The 18,626-nt window shown below is 38.3% G+C and overlaps 1 protein-coding gene across 5 annotated transcripts in view; it reads left to right on the top strand.

The window, feature by feature from the left end:
* LOC138758631 (colorectal mutant cancer protein-like) overlaps positions 1-18,626 on the top strand; it is a 37,498-nt gene that overhangs the window by 5,019 nt on the left and 13,853 nt on the right. For all 5 annotated transcript variants that reach the window (XM_069927875.1, XM_069927876.1, XM_069927877.1 and 2 more), the window contains exons 4-10: positions 157-305; positions 2,241-2,447; positions 3,043-3,168; positions 3,375-3,523; positions 6,434-6,574; positions 8,043-8,113; positions 8,974-9,251. In XM_069927875.1, coding sequence (XP_069783976.1) covers positions 157-305; positions 2,241-2,447; positions 3,043-3,168; positions 3,375-3,523; positions 6,434-6,574; positions 8,043-8,113; positions 8,974-9,251 — 1,121 coding nt within the window. The remainder of the gene's footprint in view (positions 1-156; positions 306-2,240; positions 2,448-3,042; positions 3,169-3,374; positions 3,524-6,433; positions 6,575-8,042; positions 8,114-8,973; positions 9,252-18,626) is intronic.

Below are 18,626 nucleotides of genomic sequence, written 5' to 3'. Positions count from 1 at the left end.
TGCCTTCTTCACAATGAGCTGGCTCCAGCAGATCATTGGATAAATGCAAACCTCCACTCCACAATGGGTTTTGCACTGATTGGAATCACATTCATTGGATTTTTGCTCTAATATCCACAGCTTCTTTGTTCACTGCTACTCCGTTTCCTTTTGCAGGTGAAGCCTGCGACCTCTCACGGACATTGCACCGGGTGCTGACGGATATTGAGGATACAGTGCGCACACATAAAACCGAAATCCCACACTGCGGTGATGACTGTGAGGAAGAGAAAGCCGCCCTTGCATGCTGGGAGCAGGTCACTCAAGTAGGGATCCAGAAAATACAAATCCAGGGCCAGAAAATCATGGCACAGAAACAAAATGGACACAGGGCCTGATTAGACATTGGACTGTGAGAGTTGGGATAGTCACAGAAGGTTATGTCCAAAACTGGATGGAAACTGGACAGAGTAGATATAGGAAGGTTATGCCCAAAACTGGTTGGAAACTGAACAGAGTAGATATAGGAAGGTTATGTCCAAAACTGGTTGGAAACTTGACAGAGTAGATGTAGAAAGTTTGTTTCCCATGGTGGGAGAGTCTAGGACAAGAAGGCACAAATTCAGGATTGAAGGGCATCCATTAGAATAGTAATATGTTGAAATTTCTTCAACCAGATGATGGATCAAATCTGGCTGTGGAAGCTAGGTCATTTGGTGTATTCAAGACAGAGATTGATAGGTTTTTGATTAGCTGGTCATCAACGATTCTGGGGAGAAGGCCGGGCAGTGGGGCTAAGTGTGGAAAATGGATCAGCTCATGATTAAATGTTGGGTTAGACGCGATGGGCTGAATAGCCTATTTCTGCTCCTATGTCTTGTGGTCTTGTGGAAGCTGGGTGACGGATCAGTGAATGGTCATTGGGAACACATTGCTCACTGTGATTAAGTCTACCTCTACTCCTAATGTTATTGAGTAACAGTGGGAAACAATGGAGAGCTGAGAGAGCTGTACGAGTTGGTTGTCATTTAACTGGACAAATGTGGAAAACATGTTTCTAGCTATGGGGAGTGTAAAACAAGTGGGCAGACATAAATCATTATGTGCATCTGTTCACAACATGAGGCTTTCCATTCTAGGACATCTGAAATGCCCTTTTTCAGGGAACATGACTTCCTCTCTACTATGGTCAATGGAATCATCTCCCGTATTTCCTCCATTTCTCAGAATTTTGCTGTTAACTCCCCACCCCAAAACAGAACAGGGATAGGGTTCTCCTTATCCTCACCTTTAACCCCACCACCTCTGTATTTGATGTAAACGTTAGCTGGTCGCTAACACAAAATATAGCAGCAGCTTGTTTCCACAGAGCAGAATGTGCTTGCACGTGGAGTGCCTAACGTGGACACCATGAATTGTAGCATGAGAGGTAGGATATAAGGGACCTTGTGTGGAACAAATGGTCAAAGCAACTGCTGGGTCCAGGGTTTTATTTTCTGGAATTTAAACAGCTACATTTTGGTTTTATTGAAGCTTGCAAGGTTTGGGTAAGTGATCAGGTGGACAGAAACAATCTCTGGTGGTAACATCCAGGAGCAAGTGGAATGGCTACATGGTCTGCAGATTGGAGCCAACTTGTTCTCGGGTGAAGGTAGGAAACACTGTACATGGTGGTAGAAATTTGGAACTCTTCTACAAAGGCAAATGATCGCTGGTTAACTGCTTGATATATTTTATCGATCAAGGGTTTAAAACAGTGGTTCTCAAATCTTTTTTTCATCCACGTATACTAATTTAAGTAATCCCTACTAACCTCAAAGCTCCAATGGCATAGGGTTGAGAACCACTGGTCTAAAAGAAAGAGACAGGAATGCTGAGTGAGGGTCTTGAATTGGCCTCCTTATTCCTGTGCTCATTTTCCCTGTGCTCATTTTCCCATTCCCACCTCTTATTGCTCTGGATACTTTCTACAACCCCTCCACCAGAACAGCCTGACAACCCAAATCCTGCAGGCTCTAGATTCCCTTGGATGTACTGCCTTTTCCCTTGGCAGCTGCCCACCTCTGTTCATTGATTCTCATCCATCCAGCCATTAGTAACTGATCCACTAGACCCCATGACAACCATGCCCAAGGGAAGAAGAACATTTGGTGGGAGCTGTATTTCCTACTAACTGTCACCCCCACAATCTAACCACTCAGTGCATCAAAGATGGTCATGTTACTGTCTGATGTAACCACTCCCCGTTCTTTACCCAACAGATGATCGAGGAGGTGGAGCGGGAGCTGGCCATTGACCTGAACCCAGAATTACGAGAGGAGAGGAAGCAGTGGGAGGTGGACATGGAGTGCCTGAGGCAGAAAAATCAGCAACTAAGAGACCAATTCCAAGGAAAGGATCAAGAGTTACAGTCCACCTTGATGGCTATTGGCAGGATTCAACAGGAGAGGGACAAGCTCCGGCTAAAGGTGATTCCACTCTGCCTCACAAGCCAATGTGTTTCCAATAGATGTCAACTCTGTTCAGTGGTGCTGGGAATGTGTCCAGGAAATTATAGAATATTCCAGAACATCACAGCACTAGGTTGTTCTGGGAAAATAGCATCAATACCAAACAGTCCCAGAATGGATAGAACATGAGTTAGATTCATGAGTAAGAATCTTTCTGCACTGGACAATTAAATACTTCCAGGGCAAAGTCATAAGAAAAAAATCTCCATCAACACTGACCCATTAATTTCCACCACCCCCCACCATTCCAGAGAGAGTACGGGGCATTTACAGAAAAGCTTCACTCTGCACTGTGCCCACAAATTTAGGTTTTGGCCTAGGGAGTTAATACACTTTTCAAATCAAAATCAGTTTCTTCAGTTTTAGATTGTGTTTATATTTTCAAGTGTATGTTTACGAGTACATGTACATATTTGTGTCAGTGGTACTTTTCACAAATGTATACGAGGGTAAGTATGTGCGTAAGAGATTGATTTGTTGAGTATGAAATGCCTGTGTAAATGCTTAGATAATCAATACGATAAGATCCTGATTGTTTCTGTTCTTGCATTAGGCCGATGAATTGCTCTTGTTTCTCCATGACGTGCAGCAGAGAGAGTCGGACCCTTCATCTCCCAGCATTGCACGCAGAGTTGAATCCGACCCCACATACAATGAGCTCAAGGTTTCTGCAGACAAAGTAATTCTCAGGATAAATAACACGGGGCTTGTGAGAAGATTCTGGACTCTTGTGTGCACCTGTGAACATCAGTCCAGTGGTTATGCTTGTGGGGTGCTGTTACCAAATCTGTTCCAAACTTGAATGTAGCATTGGTCTCTGTAAGAGGGGTTGTTGCTCAGTTTGGGAATGAGTACCTTCACTCTCTGCCCTCCTCTCCACTGCAGGATCCTGGATTTGCCTTTGACCGATTCATGCAGTCATTCCAGGATTGTTCCAACATCCAGGAGTTTTCCCGATTCTTTCATGTGCATGAATTCAATGTAACTGGAGTCCGGATTCAGGATTCAGTTATGGAAGCAGATAAACTGAGGAAGTAAGTTGTTAGATTAAGTCTGTAGAATTCACAAGTAGTCATATACAGTGAAACCCCTATAATCCGGCATTCAAGCAACTGGCAAAAAAAATCGGAGAAAATAAATAGGTAAAAAATACGGAAGTTTAAAATTGGTGCCATTTGTTCGCCAATCACACACAATATCAAGCAACCATAAAATTCACTTATCTGGCATCTACCAATCCCTATACCAGTAGGTATCAGATACCAGGGGTTTTTACTGTACTTTGGACTCTCACTCACTCTCCTATTTATTTTTGCTTAAGCATCTTACTGATTACTTGGAGTAAAAAGCATTTTTATGTTTTCATTCTTGGATGAGGATTGTTGGCATGTCTGGTACATGTTACTTTGAGAGGAGCACACGCTTTTACTACAAAATTCATGTTACTTCACACTGGATTCTAAAAATTATATTTTGTTAAAATCATGATGTGAAAGATAAGTCTCCAAATCCCTTATTACATTGTGGATCCTCAAAGTCCCAGTTCTTCCTCCCACGTTTCTCCATCTCTGTCATCATCTTTGCCTCTCATGTGTTTTTTAAAATGTTTTATTCATTTTATTTTCAGCATGGTAGAAGATGATTCTGGTCATTTAAGCCTGTGCCGCCCAATTACACTCAAATTAACCTACAACACTGACGTCTTCGGAAGGTGGGAGGAAACCGGAACCCCCGGGGGAAACCCACACGGACACAGTGACAACATACAAACTCTTTACAGACAGCGCCGGATTCAGACCAGTTTATCAATATTTATTTATGTTTATCAAGCTATGTCTTGAAGTCTCCTCTGCCATTTAGTCTAACCCTCCTTCTGTGTCCATAGATTTGTCCTGAATTCCCCATTGCATTTGCTTGCGACCGTTATGAACGAATAGCCAGTTCTAGTGGGCTTGACCACAATAGAGAGATATTTTTGTATGATGACACTATAGAATCCCTTCTTAAAAATGAACCCCTCCATACCTCTAGACTTGGATGAGAATGAGGCGAGTTTGCTCTGGACTCTGCTGAAAGATGGGGGGAAATAAGTAGCCCATTTCAGGCCTGATTACAGTAGGAATCCTAAATTCCACCACACAGGAGGCTATTTGGCCTGTCACTCCTGTGATTTGAAGAAGTCATCCAGCTATTTCCATTCCTCCTCTTTTCCCACACCCCAGCAATTTTTTCCACTTGAAGTTTTAATCCAGTTTCCATTTCAAAGTTCCATTTGAATCGATCACTTGTGTGGACAACATATTCCAGATCTCAACAACTTACGGCATGAAAAATGTTTCCTCCTCTCCTCCAGTTCTTTGGCTAATCATTTATAATCTATATTTTTCAGCCCAATGATCTTCCTGCCCCTACAGACTCCTCGCGCACCATCAAACTGCATAAAGGTCTTAAGCACCTCAACTTACTCTGTTCCAAGATGAACAATCCTAGCATCTTCACAGATCTGGTCTCTCCTCCTTGGGACCATTTGAGTGAATCCCCCTCCGCACCCTCTCCTTCTATAAGCATGATGCCCAGAAATAAACATAGTTTTCCAGCTGATGACTGACTAATGTTTAATAAAGTAGAAGCATTACTTACTTGTTTTTTGTGTTCTTGGTATAGCCAAGGATCCCATAGATTTTGACAATAGTTTCTCAACTTATCTTGCTTTCTCACAGAATTGTATTAACTGCTGCCACCCTGCCCCATTATTTATTTTTCTGCACCTCCTCTGCAATTATAACAATTAATTATATTGGTTCTTCTCATTCTACCTTCCAAAATGTATCAACTGCAACCATGTCTAATTTCCTCAGAATATTCCTTGTCCATTATTTCAGGATTTTGCAAAGTCCTTACACTGAGCTCTGGGGACCACCACAATGGTCTCAGTCTGGAAAAAGAACTTCCTGCCACAAATTTCTACTTGACAGTAACTTTACTCTCCATTTTTCCACTGCTCCCTTTAATCCCTTGATCATTCATTTGGTTAACGATCCATATGCGGTATTTTGCCAAATATCTTTTAGAATTGCAGAGGTCTTTCTGATGAAGGCACTTCAAAAACATAAGAGGCTGAGATAGGAGCAGGAGTTGGCCCTTCATCTTCACAGTTCAGTAAGATCATGGTCGGATCTTGACTTTAGTTCTACTTTCCTTCTCATTCCCTGAATATCTGGCTATCTCAGCTTAGAATATAGTCGATAACTCAGCCTGGATTGCTTTTTGGAGCAGAGAATTCCTTCTCATAGCTATCTTAAATAGGGGACTTCTTATTCTGAAACTAAGCTCCCCAGTTCTCAGTCTCTGCCCTATGAATTTCCCTTAGAATCTTGTATGTTTCTTAGATCCAAATTTTTCTCGTAAGACAAGACCTTCATCCCTGGAATCACCCCCAAATGAACATTCTCTGAAATGTCTCCATAACAAGGACATCCTTCTTTAAATAAGTATTCTCACTGAAATTTTACACAATTGTAGTAAGTTTTCTCTCCTTCAAAAATCCAATTTGCACTAAAGGCCATCATTCTATTTGCTTAGATCACCAAGATGTTGATCCAGTTATGATATTGGAACAGCTGAGATCAATCCATCCAGGGTGGCACCGTTAGCGTAGAAATTAGTGCAACAGTGTTACCGCAACCCAGGATCAAATCCCACGCTGTCTGTTTTTACATTCTCCCTGTGTCTGTGTGGGTTTTCTCCAGTTTCCTCCCACTCTTCAAAGCGTACAGGATTGGTAGATCAATTGGTGGCACAGGCTCATGGGCCGGAAGGGCCTGTTACCGTGCTGTATATCTAAAGTTTTTTTTTAAATCAAAGTGACGTGGAGAGGATTTTACATGTTGTTAAGGAGAATTGATAACTGTTCTGCTGCTTCTTTGCCCATTTTCCTTCTGCAGTTCCATCGATGAGTGGAAGGAACGTAACAACCTGCTGTCCAGGGTCCTGCAGGAATGCAAGGGAGATGGTGAACAACTGAGTATGTTACTGAGCAAGCATGAATCCAACAGCACTGCCCTGCACCTTGCTCTACAATACAGGTATGACCTTCATCTCACAACTGAATACTCCTGTCTGCTGCAGCTCACTGGGTAGTGGCGTCTCCAAGTCAAATGTCACCCATGAGGAGAGTTCTTCCTGATGTCTAACATCAGTCAAGCAAATTATCTAGATATTGCAATGCTCATTGTGTGATCTTATTGCAGAAAATTAGCTCCTGTCTGACTGAAAGATAAGTGGCGAACCTGCAAATTAATGGGGAATAATTCATCATATTAAATATAATTTGTTGAAGGGTAGAGGAAGGAAATGAGGTTGCATCTTTTGCGGGTTTTCTGAAATAGTCTCATGGTTTGTGGTGCGAATCAGTGAATATTTTGAAGTTTCGACACCTGCATGAACGTTTTGCAATGTACTGGGTTCCCCACACTACCTCCTCCAGTTGCTTATTCACGAGGCAGGTATAACTGCAGACCTGGTTTCTGACTGGAGCCCTCTCCTGGTATTCTCACAGGACATTAATCAAAACCCTCAACTAGGGGTAAACATAAGAAAGCAAGCATCAGATATTGTGGATCATGATGCAAATCTTTGAATGGACTGTACAATATAATTGTAGGTAACTTAATAGGAAATAATTTTCTCCTCAATGAATTGATTATAAGACCTATTTATGATATGGAAATACTCAGCACGTCAAGCTCTATGTGCAGGAAGAGAAACAGAGCTAACAATTCAAGATGAAGACCCTTTGTCCGAACAAATGCCCTCTTCAGATCTTTGACCTGAAACGATAACTTGGATTCCCTTTCCATAGATGCAGCCTGACCAGCTGAGTAGTTCCAGCAGTTTTTGTTTACTTTAGATTTCCATCCCGTCATGTTTTTGCTATTCACTTTTATTTGACCCAATCAGTTTCCTCACAGATTCATCTCTGCTTTTCAAGAGAACTACCCTGTCTTGATCAGACTTTCCTGATAAATATTTGTTCACCTCTCTATTTGCTTTCCTTATCCTCCCCTGCAACATAAAAGTCAGAATAGCCAAGATGTCTGAAGAGCAGAACTATGCTCACTAATTCAAATATGATCCAGACAAGGTATCTGGAGGCCAGTAAACAATAATAAAAACATTGCAGATGCTTTAAATCTAAAAAATGTTTTAAAAAAGCACGGGAAACATTCAGCACTCGGGCAGCATCTGTGGAAAGAGAAGCAAAATGTACATTTTTGGCCAGAGATTCTTTCTCAGAACTGGGATAAAAAAAATTCTTTTTTTTAAAAAGGGGAATCTTAATTTGCAGTTGCTTTATTTACATTTTCCAGCAGCAAATAGGTTTTTTTAAAATGCTCATTGTGTGAAGAGCAGAATTGTGCATGCTATTTCTAAATATGGGCTAACAGGATATTAGTTAATCAAGGCCAAGTGTTTCAGATTTTAATGTGTTTAATTACTTTAGTTAAATACTATTTCTCTAGAAATGTCTCTTCATGTATTTGTTCATTGCAGTGAGGACTGCATTGAGGCTTATGGAAAACTTCTGGTCAAGGCTCAAACCATAGAAAGACATCCAGATGCAGGTGAAACAGTCGCTGGATATAGTACTTGTATGAATAATGAAATTAACTATGCCTAGAAAGCATTGTTCAAGCCTGTATCACAGCTCTCCGATCACTCAGTCCTGTATGCATATCTCAAACTCTGGTTTGTCTGAACCACAATTTGCAATTTAAGATTCAAGATTCCTTTATTGTCATGTAATAGTACAGAACATGTAATTGCACAAAATTGTCTTTTGCTTGCCATAAGGCAAAGAATTACGATTAGTGTTGCCCCCCCCCCCCCCTTACAGTACGAGAGAGAGAAGCAAAAGAAGTCCCTTCAGAGTGACTGAGGAAGCGTGGATTTGCCTCCAGCCCCTCCCACAGCCTCTGCAGCTGGCACAGTTTCCTGTTCAGTCCATTGGCCACCCAGGCTCCAGTTCCAAAGCACCGACACAATCAGGAAGCCTTAGGCCCTTTGGGAACCCTTCTTGCCTTGAGCACCCACTGATTGTGTTTAATGCAGCCAAAAATTGCAATCAACATTTGATTGTTGGGAACTGATCAAAAGATTGGGAAAGAGAGCATCAGTAGGAAGAGAACAGTGAAAAGTTCATAGCCTGAAACTGAAGGCAGAACAATAGTGGATAAGGAAGAGCTCATTCTTGGCAAAAGGTGGAGCTCTCAGAAGGGTGGAAATTAAAATCAAACATATCTTCACTAAGAAGAAAGGGAACCTGTAGAGCTGCAGATGGATAGATTTTTGGAAAGAAGGTGAATCAAGGAATATGAGATTAATGCAAGGGAGTGACATTGAGGCAAACATCTATACTGAATGTATTGAATGACAGGAATTGCATGAGGAACAAAATGACCTTCGGCTATTTTCATGATCTCAGGGGAACCAAAAGTCGACAGCAGCATTGCCCAGCTGAGAGGAGATGTTGCAAGACTGAGGCAAGGCTACACAGCCATGAAGCAGACGATCCTCAATCTGGAAGACATTTCACCAGATCTGAAGCGCTACCAGCAAGGTCAGGCTGGGTTTGGAGGATGTGTGATCACCCCAGCAGGGCAAGAACTGGTCTTGCCTGGGTTCAGCTCACCTTCACCTGGGATACTACAGCGACAGAGCAAAGGGAAGAAAGAACTACAGGACGATCTCATGACTGTCAGGGTGAGTGTCGGGCTCAGAGATTTTACAAGTTATGCGGCAAAGTTGGAAGAGGGGATGGTTTAACTGAGGAGGGAACTGGGTTTGAGGGGGAAAATTTACGTGAAATCGACTCTTTCAGACAACTCACTGTGTCTTTTTAAAAACAAAAGTTCCTTTATCTCCACTCTTTTGCTGTTTGTGTTCTGAGGCTACTGATACACCCACCACTGTTTATGGCCCTTTTTATATCTCCAGCGGAAGCTATAGTACAATTCCAATGTTCAAACGGCTCCTGGAACAGGAAGGGGTTAGAAGGATTTGGACTAAATGGGATTAGCCCAGAATGCCACCTTGATCAGCATGGACAAGTATGGCCAAAGGGCCTGTTCATGACTCAATGACTCTGATCACAACCCCAGGCATGACTGAGATGTTTAAAGTAGTGAGGGAGATTTTGGAGTATGTTTGCCATTTTAATGGATGTAAGGCAGCCAATACACACAGCAGCATCTCAAGGACAACCACCTGATAATAACCAAATATTCTGCTTTAATGATGTTGAGGGAAAAGTAACAGCCGTGTGTCATTAGGGAGAACCAATCACATTCTTCAACAAAATATTGGCCATCAACCCTGAAAAGTTGAACTGATGCCACAGTTTAATATCTCTTTTTTTTAAATTTTTTTATTTTTCACACTATAAACCATATTGATCAAGATACATACATTTTCCTTTTCAAATATATACAGTGTCGTTTTCTCCCTCCCCTTCCCACCTCCCCTCCCTCCCTCCCTCACCTCCCCTCCCACTTAGAATGTATCTCAGAATCTAAGATACATTAAACCCATTAAATAATGTTGTCACTCAATAAAAATAAACAAGAAATTCTACTGAGTCAGTTCTTTTCATTATCTTCCCCTTCTGTCATTTTAGGTGGTAGATGTCCACGGTAGGTTTTCTCTATTGTGTTTCATGTATGGCTCCCATATTTATTCAAATATTGTAATGTTATTTCTTAAATTGTATGTTACTTTTTCTAATGGAATACATTTATTCATTTCTATATACCATTGTTGTATTCTCAAATTATCTTCTAATTTCCAGGTTGACATAATACATTTTTTTGCTATAGCTAGGGCTATAATAACAAATCTTTTTTGTGCTCCATCCAAATCAAGTCCAAATTATTTGTTTTTTATATTACTTAGGAGGAAGATCTCTGGGTTTTTTGGTATATTGCTTTTTGTGATTTTATTTAGTATCTGGTTTAGATCTTCCCAAAATTTTTTCACTTTCTCACATGTCCAGATTGCATGAACTGTTGTTCCCGTTTCCTTTTTACAGCGAAAACATCTATCTGATACTGTTGGGTTCCATTTATTTAACTTTTGAGGTGTAATGTATAACCTGTGTATCCAGTTATATTGTATCATACGTAACCTTGTGTTTATTGTATTTCTCATGGTTCCGGAACATAGTTTCCCCCATTTTTCATTCTTTATCTTTATGCTCAGATCTTGTTCCCATTTTTGTTTGGTTTTACCATTTGTTTCCTCATTCTCCTTTTCTTGTAGTTTAATATACATGTTTGTTACAAATTTTTTGATTATCATTGTATCTGTAATCACATATTCAAAATTACTTCCTTCTGGTAACCTCAAACTGTTTTCCAATTTGTCCTTTTTTTTTATATTTTTTTTTATTTTTTTTTTTAAATTTTTTATTTTTCACACCATAAATCACAATAGCCATGATATACACTTTTTCTTTTCCACACATTTACAGTGACTTTTTCTCCCTCCCCCCTCCCTCCTCCCAAGCCACCCCCCCACCCCCCCCCCCCTCTCATCCATTTTAGGTATACAATCTAGGTTGCATTAATTCAGTTAGACAATGTTGTCATTCAACAGAAATACACCAGAAATTCTACTGAGTCCATTCTTTTCTTTTCTTCTCCTTCCATCAACTTAGGTAATGTTTGTTCCCGGTAGGTTTTCGCTATTGTATTTAATGTAAGGCTCCCATACTTGTTCGAATATTTCAATATTATTTCTTAAACTATATGTTATTTTTTCTAATGGAATACATTTATTCATTTCTATATACCATTGTTGTATTTTCAAATTATCTTCCAATTTCCAGGTTGACATAATACATTTTTTTGCTACTGCTAGAGCTATCTTAACAAATCTTTTTTGTGCATCTTCCAAGTCAATTCCAAATTCTTTATTTTTTATGTTACTTAGGAGAAAGATCTCTGGATTCTTTGGTATATTGTTTTCTGTTATTTTATTTAATATCTGATTGAGATCATCCCAAAATTTTTCTACTCTCTCACATGTCCAGATTGCATGAATTGTTGTTCCCCTTTCTTTTTTACATCGAAAACATCTATCAGATACTGTTGGGTCCCATTTATTTAACTTTTGCGGTGTAATGTATAGTCTGTGTAACCAATTATATTGTATCATACGCAGCCTCGTATTTATTGTATTTCTCATCGTTCCAGAACATAATTTCTCCCATGTTTCCTTTTTTATCTTTATATTTAAATCTTGTTCCCATTTTTGTTTAGTTTTACCATTTGTTTCCTCATTCTCCTTTTCTTGCAGTTTAATATACATATTTTTTATAAATCTTTTGATTAACATTGTATCTGTAATCACATATTCAAGGTTACTTCCCTCTGGTAAACTCAAGTTGTTTCCTAATTTATCTTTCAAGTAGGATCTCAGTTGGTAATATGCCAGCGCTGTATCTCCAGTTATATTGTACTTATCTCTCATTTGTTCAAAGGATAAGAATCTACTTCCTGAAAAACAATTTTCTATTCTTTTAATCCCTTTTTTTTCCCATTTTCTAAAGGCAAGGTTGTCTATTGTAAAAGGGAGTAGCTTATTTTGCGTCAATATTAGTTTTGGTATTTGGTAATTTATTTTATTTCTTTCTACATGAATCTTCTTCCATATATTGAGGAGATGGTGTAATACTGGAGAAGTTCTATGTTGTACCAATTTTTCGTCCCATTTATATAATATGTGTTCAGGTATCTTTTCCCCTATTTTATCTAATTCTAGTCTCGTCCAGTCTGGTTTTTCCCTTGTTTGATAAAAATCTGATAGGTACCTTAATTGTGCGGCTCTATAATAATTTTTGAAGTTTGGCAATTGTAAGCCTCCTTGTTTATACCATTCTGTTAATTTATCTAGTGCTATCCTCGGTTTCCCCCCTCTCCATAAAAATCTCCTTATTATTTTCTTTAACTCTTTGAAGAATTTTTCTGTCAGTTGTATTGGCAATGCCTGAAATAAGTATAGTATCCTTGGAAAAATGTTCATTTTAATACAGTTTATCCTTCCTATCAGTGTTAGTGGTAGCTCTTTCCAATGCTCTAAATCGTCCTGTAATTTTTTCATTAGTGGATTGTAATTGAGTTTATATAATTGGCCTAGATTTTTGTTTATTTGCACACCTAGGTATCTTATTGCCTGCGTTTGCCATCTGAATGGGGATTCCTCCTTAAATTTTGAGAAATCCGCGTTATTCATAGGCATTGCTTCACTTTTATTTACGTTTATCTTGTATCCCGACACTTCTCCATATTCCTTCAATTTCTTATATAGTTCTTTTATTGATAGTTCTGGTTCTGTTAAGTACACTATCACATCATCCGCAAACAGACTGATTTTATATTCCCTGTCTTTTATTTTTATTCCTTTTATATTATTATCTCTTCTTATCGATTCTGCTAGTGGTTCTATAGCTAGCGCAAACAATAATGGTGATAGTGGGCATCCCTGCCGCGTTGACCTGCTTAAGTTAAATTGCTTTGATACATGTCCATTTACTGTCACTTTCGCTAACGGTCCCTTATATAATGCTTTAATCCAATTAATATACTTCTCCGGTAAACTGAATTTTTGCAATACTTTGAACAAGTAATTCCATTCTACTCTGTCGAAGGCCTTTTCTGCGTCTAAAGCAACTGCTACTGCCGGTGCTTTATTTCCTTCTACTGCATGAATTAAGTTAATAAATTTACAAATATTGTCTGTTGTGCGTCTTTTTTTGATAAATCCAGTTTGGTCTAAATTTACCATTTTCGGTACCTGTTCTGCTAATCTGTTCGCTAATAGTTTAGCTATTATCTTATAATCTGTGTTTAGCAGAGATATTGGTCTATATGACGCTGGTGAGAGTGGATCTTTCCCTTGTTTTAGTATCACTGTAATTATTGCTGTTTTACATGAATCTGGTAAGTTTTGTGTCTCATCAATCTGGTTGATTACATCCAGGAGGGGCGGTATTATTAGGTCTTTAAATGTTTTGTAGAATTCTATTGGGAGTCCATCCTCTCCTGGTGTCTTATTATTTGGTAAATTTTTTATTATCTCTTGTATTTCTACTGTTCCAAATGGTTCTGTTAATTTATTTTGTTCCTCTATTTGTAGTTTTGGTAGTTCAATTTTAGTCAAAAATTCATCTATTTTCCCTTCTTTCCCTTCGTTTTCGGTTCGGTATAATTGTTCATAGAATTCTCTGAAGTTTTCCTTAATTTCTTTTGGATTATATGTAATTTGTTTGTCTTTTTTCCTTGTTGCCAATACCATTTTCTTAGTTTGCTCTGTCTTAAGCTGCCATGCTAAGATTTTGTGTGTTTTTTCACCTAGTTCATAATATTTCTGTTTTGTCTTCATTATATTCTTCTCCACCTTATATGTTTGTAATGTTTCATATTTTATTTTTTTATCCGCCAATTCTCTTCTTTTGGTTGTATCTTCCTTTATTGCTAATTTTTTTTCTATGTTTATTATTTCCCTTTCCAACTGCTCTGTTTCCTGGTTATAGTCCTTCTTCATCTTGGTTGCATAACTTATTATTTGCCCTCTAATGAATGCTTTCATTGCGTCCCATAGTATAAACTTATCTTCCACTGATTCCGTATTTACTTCAAAGTACATTTTTAATTGTTTTTCAATAAATTCTCTAAAATCCTGTCTTTTAAGTAGCATGGGGTTTAATCTCCATCTATACATTCTTGGAGGGATGTCCTCTAGCTCTATTGCCAATAACAGGGGTGAGTGGTCCGATAATAGTCTAGCTTTATATTCCGTTTTCCTAACTCTCCCTTGAGTGTGGGCTGATAACAGGAATAGGTCTATCCTTGAGTATGTTTTATGTCTAGTCGAGTAGTATGAGTATTCCTTTTCTTTTGGGTTTTGTTTCCTCCATATGTCCACAAGTTTCATTTCTTGCATTGATTTAATTATAAATTTGGTTACTTTGTTCTTCCTGTTAATTTTTTTCCCCGTTTTATCCATATTTGGATCCAAATTCAGATTGAAATCCCCTCCTATTAGTATGTTCCCTTGCGTATTAGCTACCTTCAAAAAGATATCTTGCATAAACTTTTGATCTTCTTCGTTAGGTGAATATATATTAAGTAGATTCCAAAGCTCTGAATATATCTGACATTTTATCATAACATATCTCCCTGCTGGATCTATTATTTCCTCTTCTATTTTAAATGGCACATTTTTGCTAATTAATATAGCCACTCCTCTTGCTTTTGAATTATACGATGCTGCTGTTACATGTCCTACCCAATCTCTCTTTAATTTCTTGTGCTCCAATTCAGTTAAGTGTGTTTCTTGGACAAATGCTATATCTATTTTTTCCTTTTTCAGTAAATTTAGTAGTTTCTTCCTTTTAATTTGGTTATGTATTCCATTAATATTTAGAGTCATATAGTTCAGCGTAGCCATTTTATATTTTGTTTATCTTCTCTTTCCGTTTTTCCATCATTACCTTTCCTCCTTTTCCATTTCTGTTTTCTTATTTTCAACTCTTTACCAGACAACATTCCTACAACATTCAACATTTTCCTTATTCTCCTATTTCTATCTTCTTTATCCCCAATCTCCCCTTCCCCTCCTGAGTTGCCCTTTATCCCTTGTCGGACAACCACATCTCCCCTCTCCATTTGGATTTGCGAATCCACTCGCAAGCGTCAACTGATTTTGCAGTGACCGCTCTTTTCCCCCACCCAGCCCCCCCAGAAAAGATTTCGCTTTTTATATGTCACAAAGGTCACTCTTTTAATTCCCTCCTTATTCTCTCTATTCCATTACCTTCTCTTATTAATTCTTGTCTATACTCTCTATGTTTTCCTCTAATTACAGATACTTTCACATATGCCCATTGTCTCTATTCACTCTTATACCTCTTTACCCGCATACATATCAATCGTGGTCATTTTTACCCTCCTTACCCTTCTTCATCCCTCAGTCTATTTTTGTCTTTACCCACATACATATCAATCGTGATAATTTTTGCTCTCATTACCCGTCTTCATCCCTCAGTCTATTTTTGTAATTGTTCTGCAAATTTTCGTGCTTCTTCTGGATCCGAGAATAGTCTGTTTTGTTGTCCTGGAATAAATATTTTCAATACCGCAGGATGCTTCAGTGTAAATTTATATCCTTTCTTCCATAAAATCGCTTTTGCTGTATTGAACTCTTTTCTCTTCTTTAGGAGTTCAAAGCTTATATCTGGATAAATGAAGATTTTTTGCCCTTTATACTCCAGTGGTTTGTTGCCCTCTCTTACTTTTTCCATTGTCTTCTCCAGTACCTTTTCTCTTGTAGTATATCTTAGGAATTTTACTACAATAGATCTTGGTTTTTGTTGTGGTTGTGGTTTAGGGGCCAATGCTCTATGTGCCCTTTCTATTTCCATTTCTTGCTGTAGTTCTGGACATCCTAGGGCCTTAGGGATCCATTCTTTTATAAACTCCCTCATATTCTTGCCTTCTTCATCTTCCTTAAGGCCCACTATCTTTATGTTATTTCTTCTGTTATAATTTTCCATTATATCTATTTTTTGGGCTAGTAATTCTTGTGTCTCTTTAGTTTTTTTATTAGATTCCTCCAATTTCTTTTTTAAGTCTTCTACCTCCATTTCTGCTGCTATTGCCCGTTCTTCCATCTTGTCCATTTTTTTCCCCATTTCTGTTAAGGTCATATCCATTTTATTTATTTTCTCTTCTGTGTTGTTTATTCTTCTTCTTAAATCATTGAATTCCTGTGTTTGCCATTCTTTAAATGACTCCATGTATCCTCTAACAAGAGCAAGTATATCCTTTACCTTGCCTTTCCCTTTATCTATTTCACTGTACTCTTCCTCTTCTTCTTCCTCTGGGTTGACCATCTGTTGTTTCTTTGCTGCCCTTTCCTCCTCTTCTTTCTTGTTTCCATTGTCTTCTGTGGTCTCTTCTTGCTGCAGGTGTTCTGCAGCTGTCGTTGCCGGCTGTGGAGATCGACTCCCCAGCTGGTACCCCCTCCCGTCGGTGTGTTTTTTTGCATGCGCATCGCGCATGCGCGACTCCTCGCGCATGCGCGGTTGCGCACTTTTACTCGGCTCTGTGAGCCATTGTTGTAGTTCTTTTTCTACCGACCTGAGGTAGTGGGGCCCTCTCTCCACATAGGGCCTCTTCGGACAGGTAAGGCCTTCACCTTTTTCCTCCGTTGTCTTCTCTTCCTCTCTTCTTTCCGTTGATTTTGATTTTTCTCCTTTTGTCTCCATCTTCTTTCCACCTTTATACTCACTTTTCTTTAACTTGTATTTCTGTGCCTTTGTGTTTTCTCTTGTTTTTCCCGACTTTTCTGGAGAGGGCTGGAGTTCACCGTCCGGCCACTACTCCATCACGTGACTCCCTTTCCAATTTGTCCTTCAAGTAGGATTTCAGTTGGTAGTATGCCAGCCTTGTATCGTCAGTTATATTATATTTATCCTTCAATTGTTCAAAGGATAATAGTTTATTTCCCGAAAAACAATTCTCTATTCTTTTGATCCCTTTTTTCTCCCATTCTCTAAAGGAAAGGTTATCTATTGTAAAAGGGATTAGCTGATTTTGCGTCAGTATTAGTTTTGGTAGTTGGTAATTTGTTTTATTCCTTTCTACATGAATCTTCTTCCAAATGTTGAGCAGATGATGCAATACTGGAGAATTTCTACGTAGTACCATTTTTTCATCCCATTTATATATGTTCAGGTATCTTCTCCCCTATTTTATCTAGTTCTAATCTAGTCCAATCTGGCATTTCCCTTGTTTGATAAAAATCTGATAGGTATCTTAATTGTGCGGCTCTATAATAATTTTTAAAGTTTGGTAGTTGTAAGCCTCCTTGTTTGTACTATTCTGTTAATTTATCTAGTGCTATCCTCGGTTTCCCCCCTTTCCATAAAAATTTCCTTATTATTTTCTTTAAATCCTTGAAAAATTTCTCTGTTAATCGTATTGGTAATGTCTGAAATAAATATTGTATCCTTGGGAAAATGTTCATTTTAATAAAGTTTATCCTTCCTATAAGTGCTAGTGGTAAATCTTTCCAATGCTCTAAGTCGTCTTGTAATTTATTCATTAGTGGATAATAATTGAGTTTATATAGATGGCCGAGGTTTTTATTTATTTGTATACCTAGATATCGCATTGCTTGTGTTTGCCATCTGAATGGTGATTCTTTCTCAAATTTTGAGAAATCTGCATTATTCATTGGCATTGCTTCGCTTTTATTTGCATTAATCTTGTACCCCGACACTTCTCCATATTCCTTCAATTTCCTATGTAATTCTTTTATTGATATTTCTGGTTCTACTAAGTATATTATAACGTCATCTGCAAACAGACTGATTTTATATTCCTTGTCTTTTATTTTTATCCCTTTTATTTTATTTTCTGTTCTTATCAGTTCTGCCAGTGGTTCTATGGCTAATGCGAACAATAAAGGAGATAGTGGGCATCCCTGCCTTGTTGATCTGCTTAAGTTAAATTGTTTTGATATATATCCGTTTACTGTCACTTTCGCCAATGGCCCCTTATATAATGTTTTAATCCAATTAATATATTTCTCTGGTAAGCTGAATTTTTGTAGTACTTTGAATAAATAATTCCATTCTACTCTGTCAAAGGCCTTCTCTGCGTCTAAAGCAACTGCTACTGTTGGCGCTTTACTCCCTTCTACTGCATGAATTAAGTTAATAAATTTACAAATATTGTCTGTTGTGCGTCTTTTTTTAATAAATCCAGTTTGGTCTAGATTTACTATTTTTGGTACATAGTCGGCTAATCTGTTTGCTAATAGTTTAACTATTATCTTGTAATCTGTGTTAAGTAAAGATATTGGTCTATATGATGCTGGTATAAGTGGATCTTTCCCTGTCTTTGGTATTACTGTAATTATTGCTGTTTTACATGACTCTGGTAAGCTTTGTGTTTTATCAATCTGGTTGATTACTTCCAGAAGGGGAGGAATTAATAAATCTTTAAATGTTTTATAGAATTCTATTGGGAATCCATCCTCTCCTGGTGTTTTATTGTTCGGTAGTTTTTTTAT

This window comes from Narcine bancroftii, chromosome 3 (assembly GCF_036971445.1).
Source record: "Narcine bancroftii isolate sNarBan1 chromosome 3, sNarBan1.hap1, whole genome shotgun sequence".
In the NCBI taxonomy this organism is placed as follows: domain Eukaryota; kingdom Metazoa; phylum Chordata; class Chondrichthyes; order Torpediniformes; family Narcinidae; genus Narcine; species Narcine bancroftii.
The sequence above is the reverse complement of the archived record's forward strand: the minus strand, read 5'-3'. Positions and strand labels throughout refer to the sequence as shown.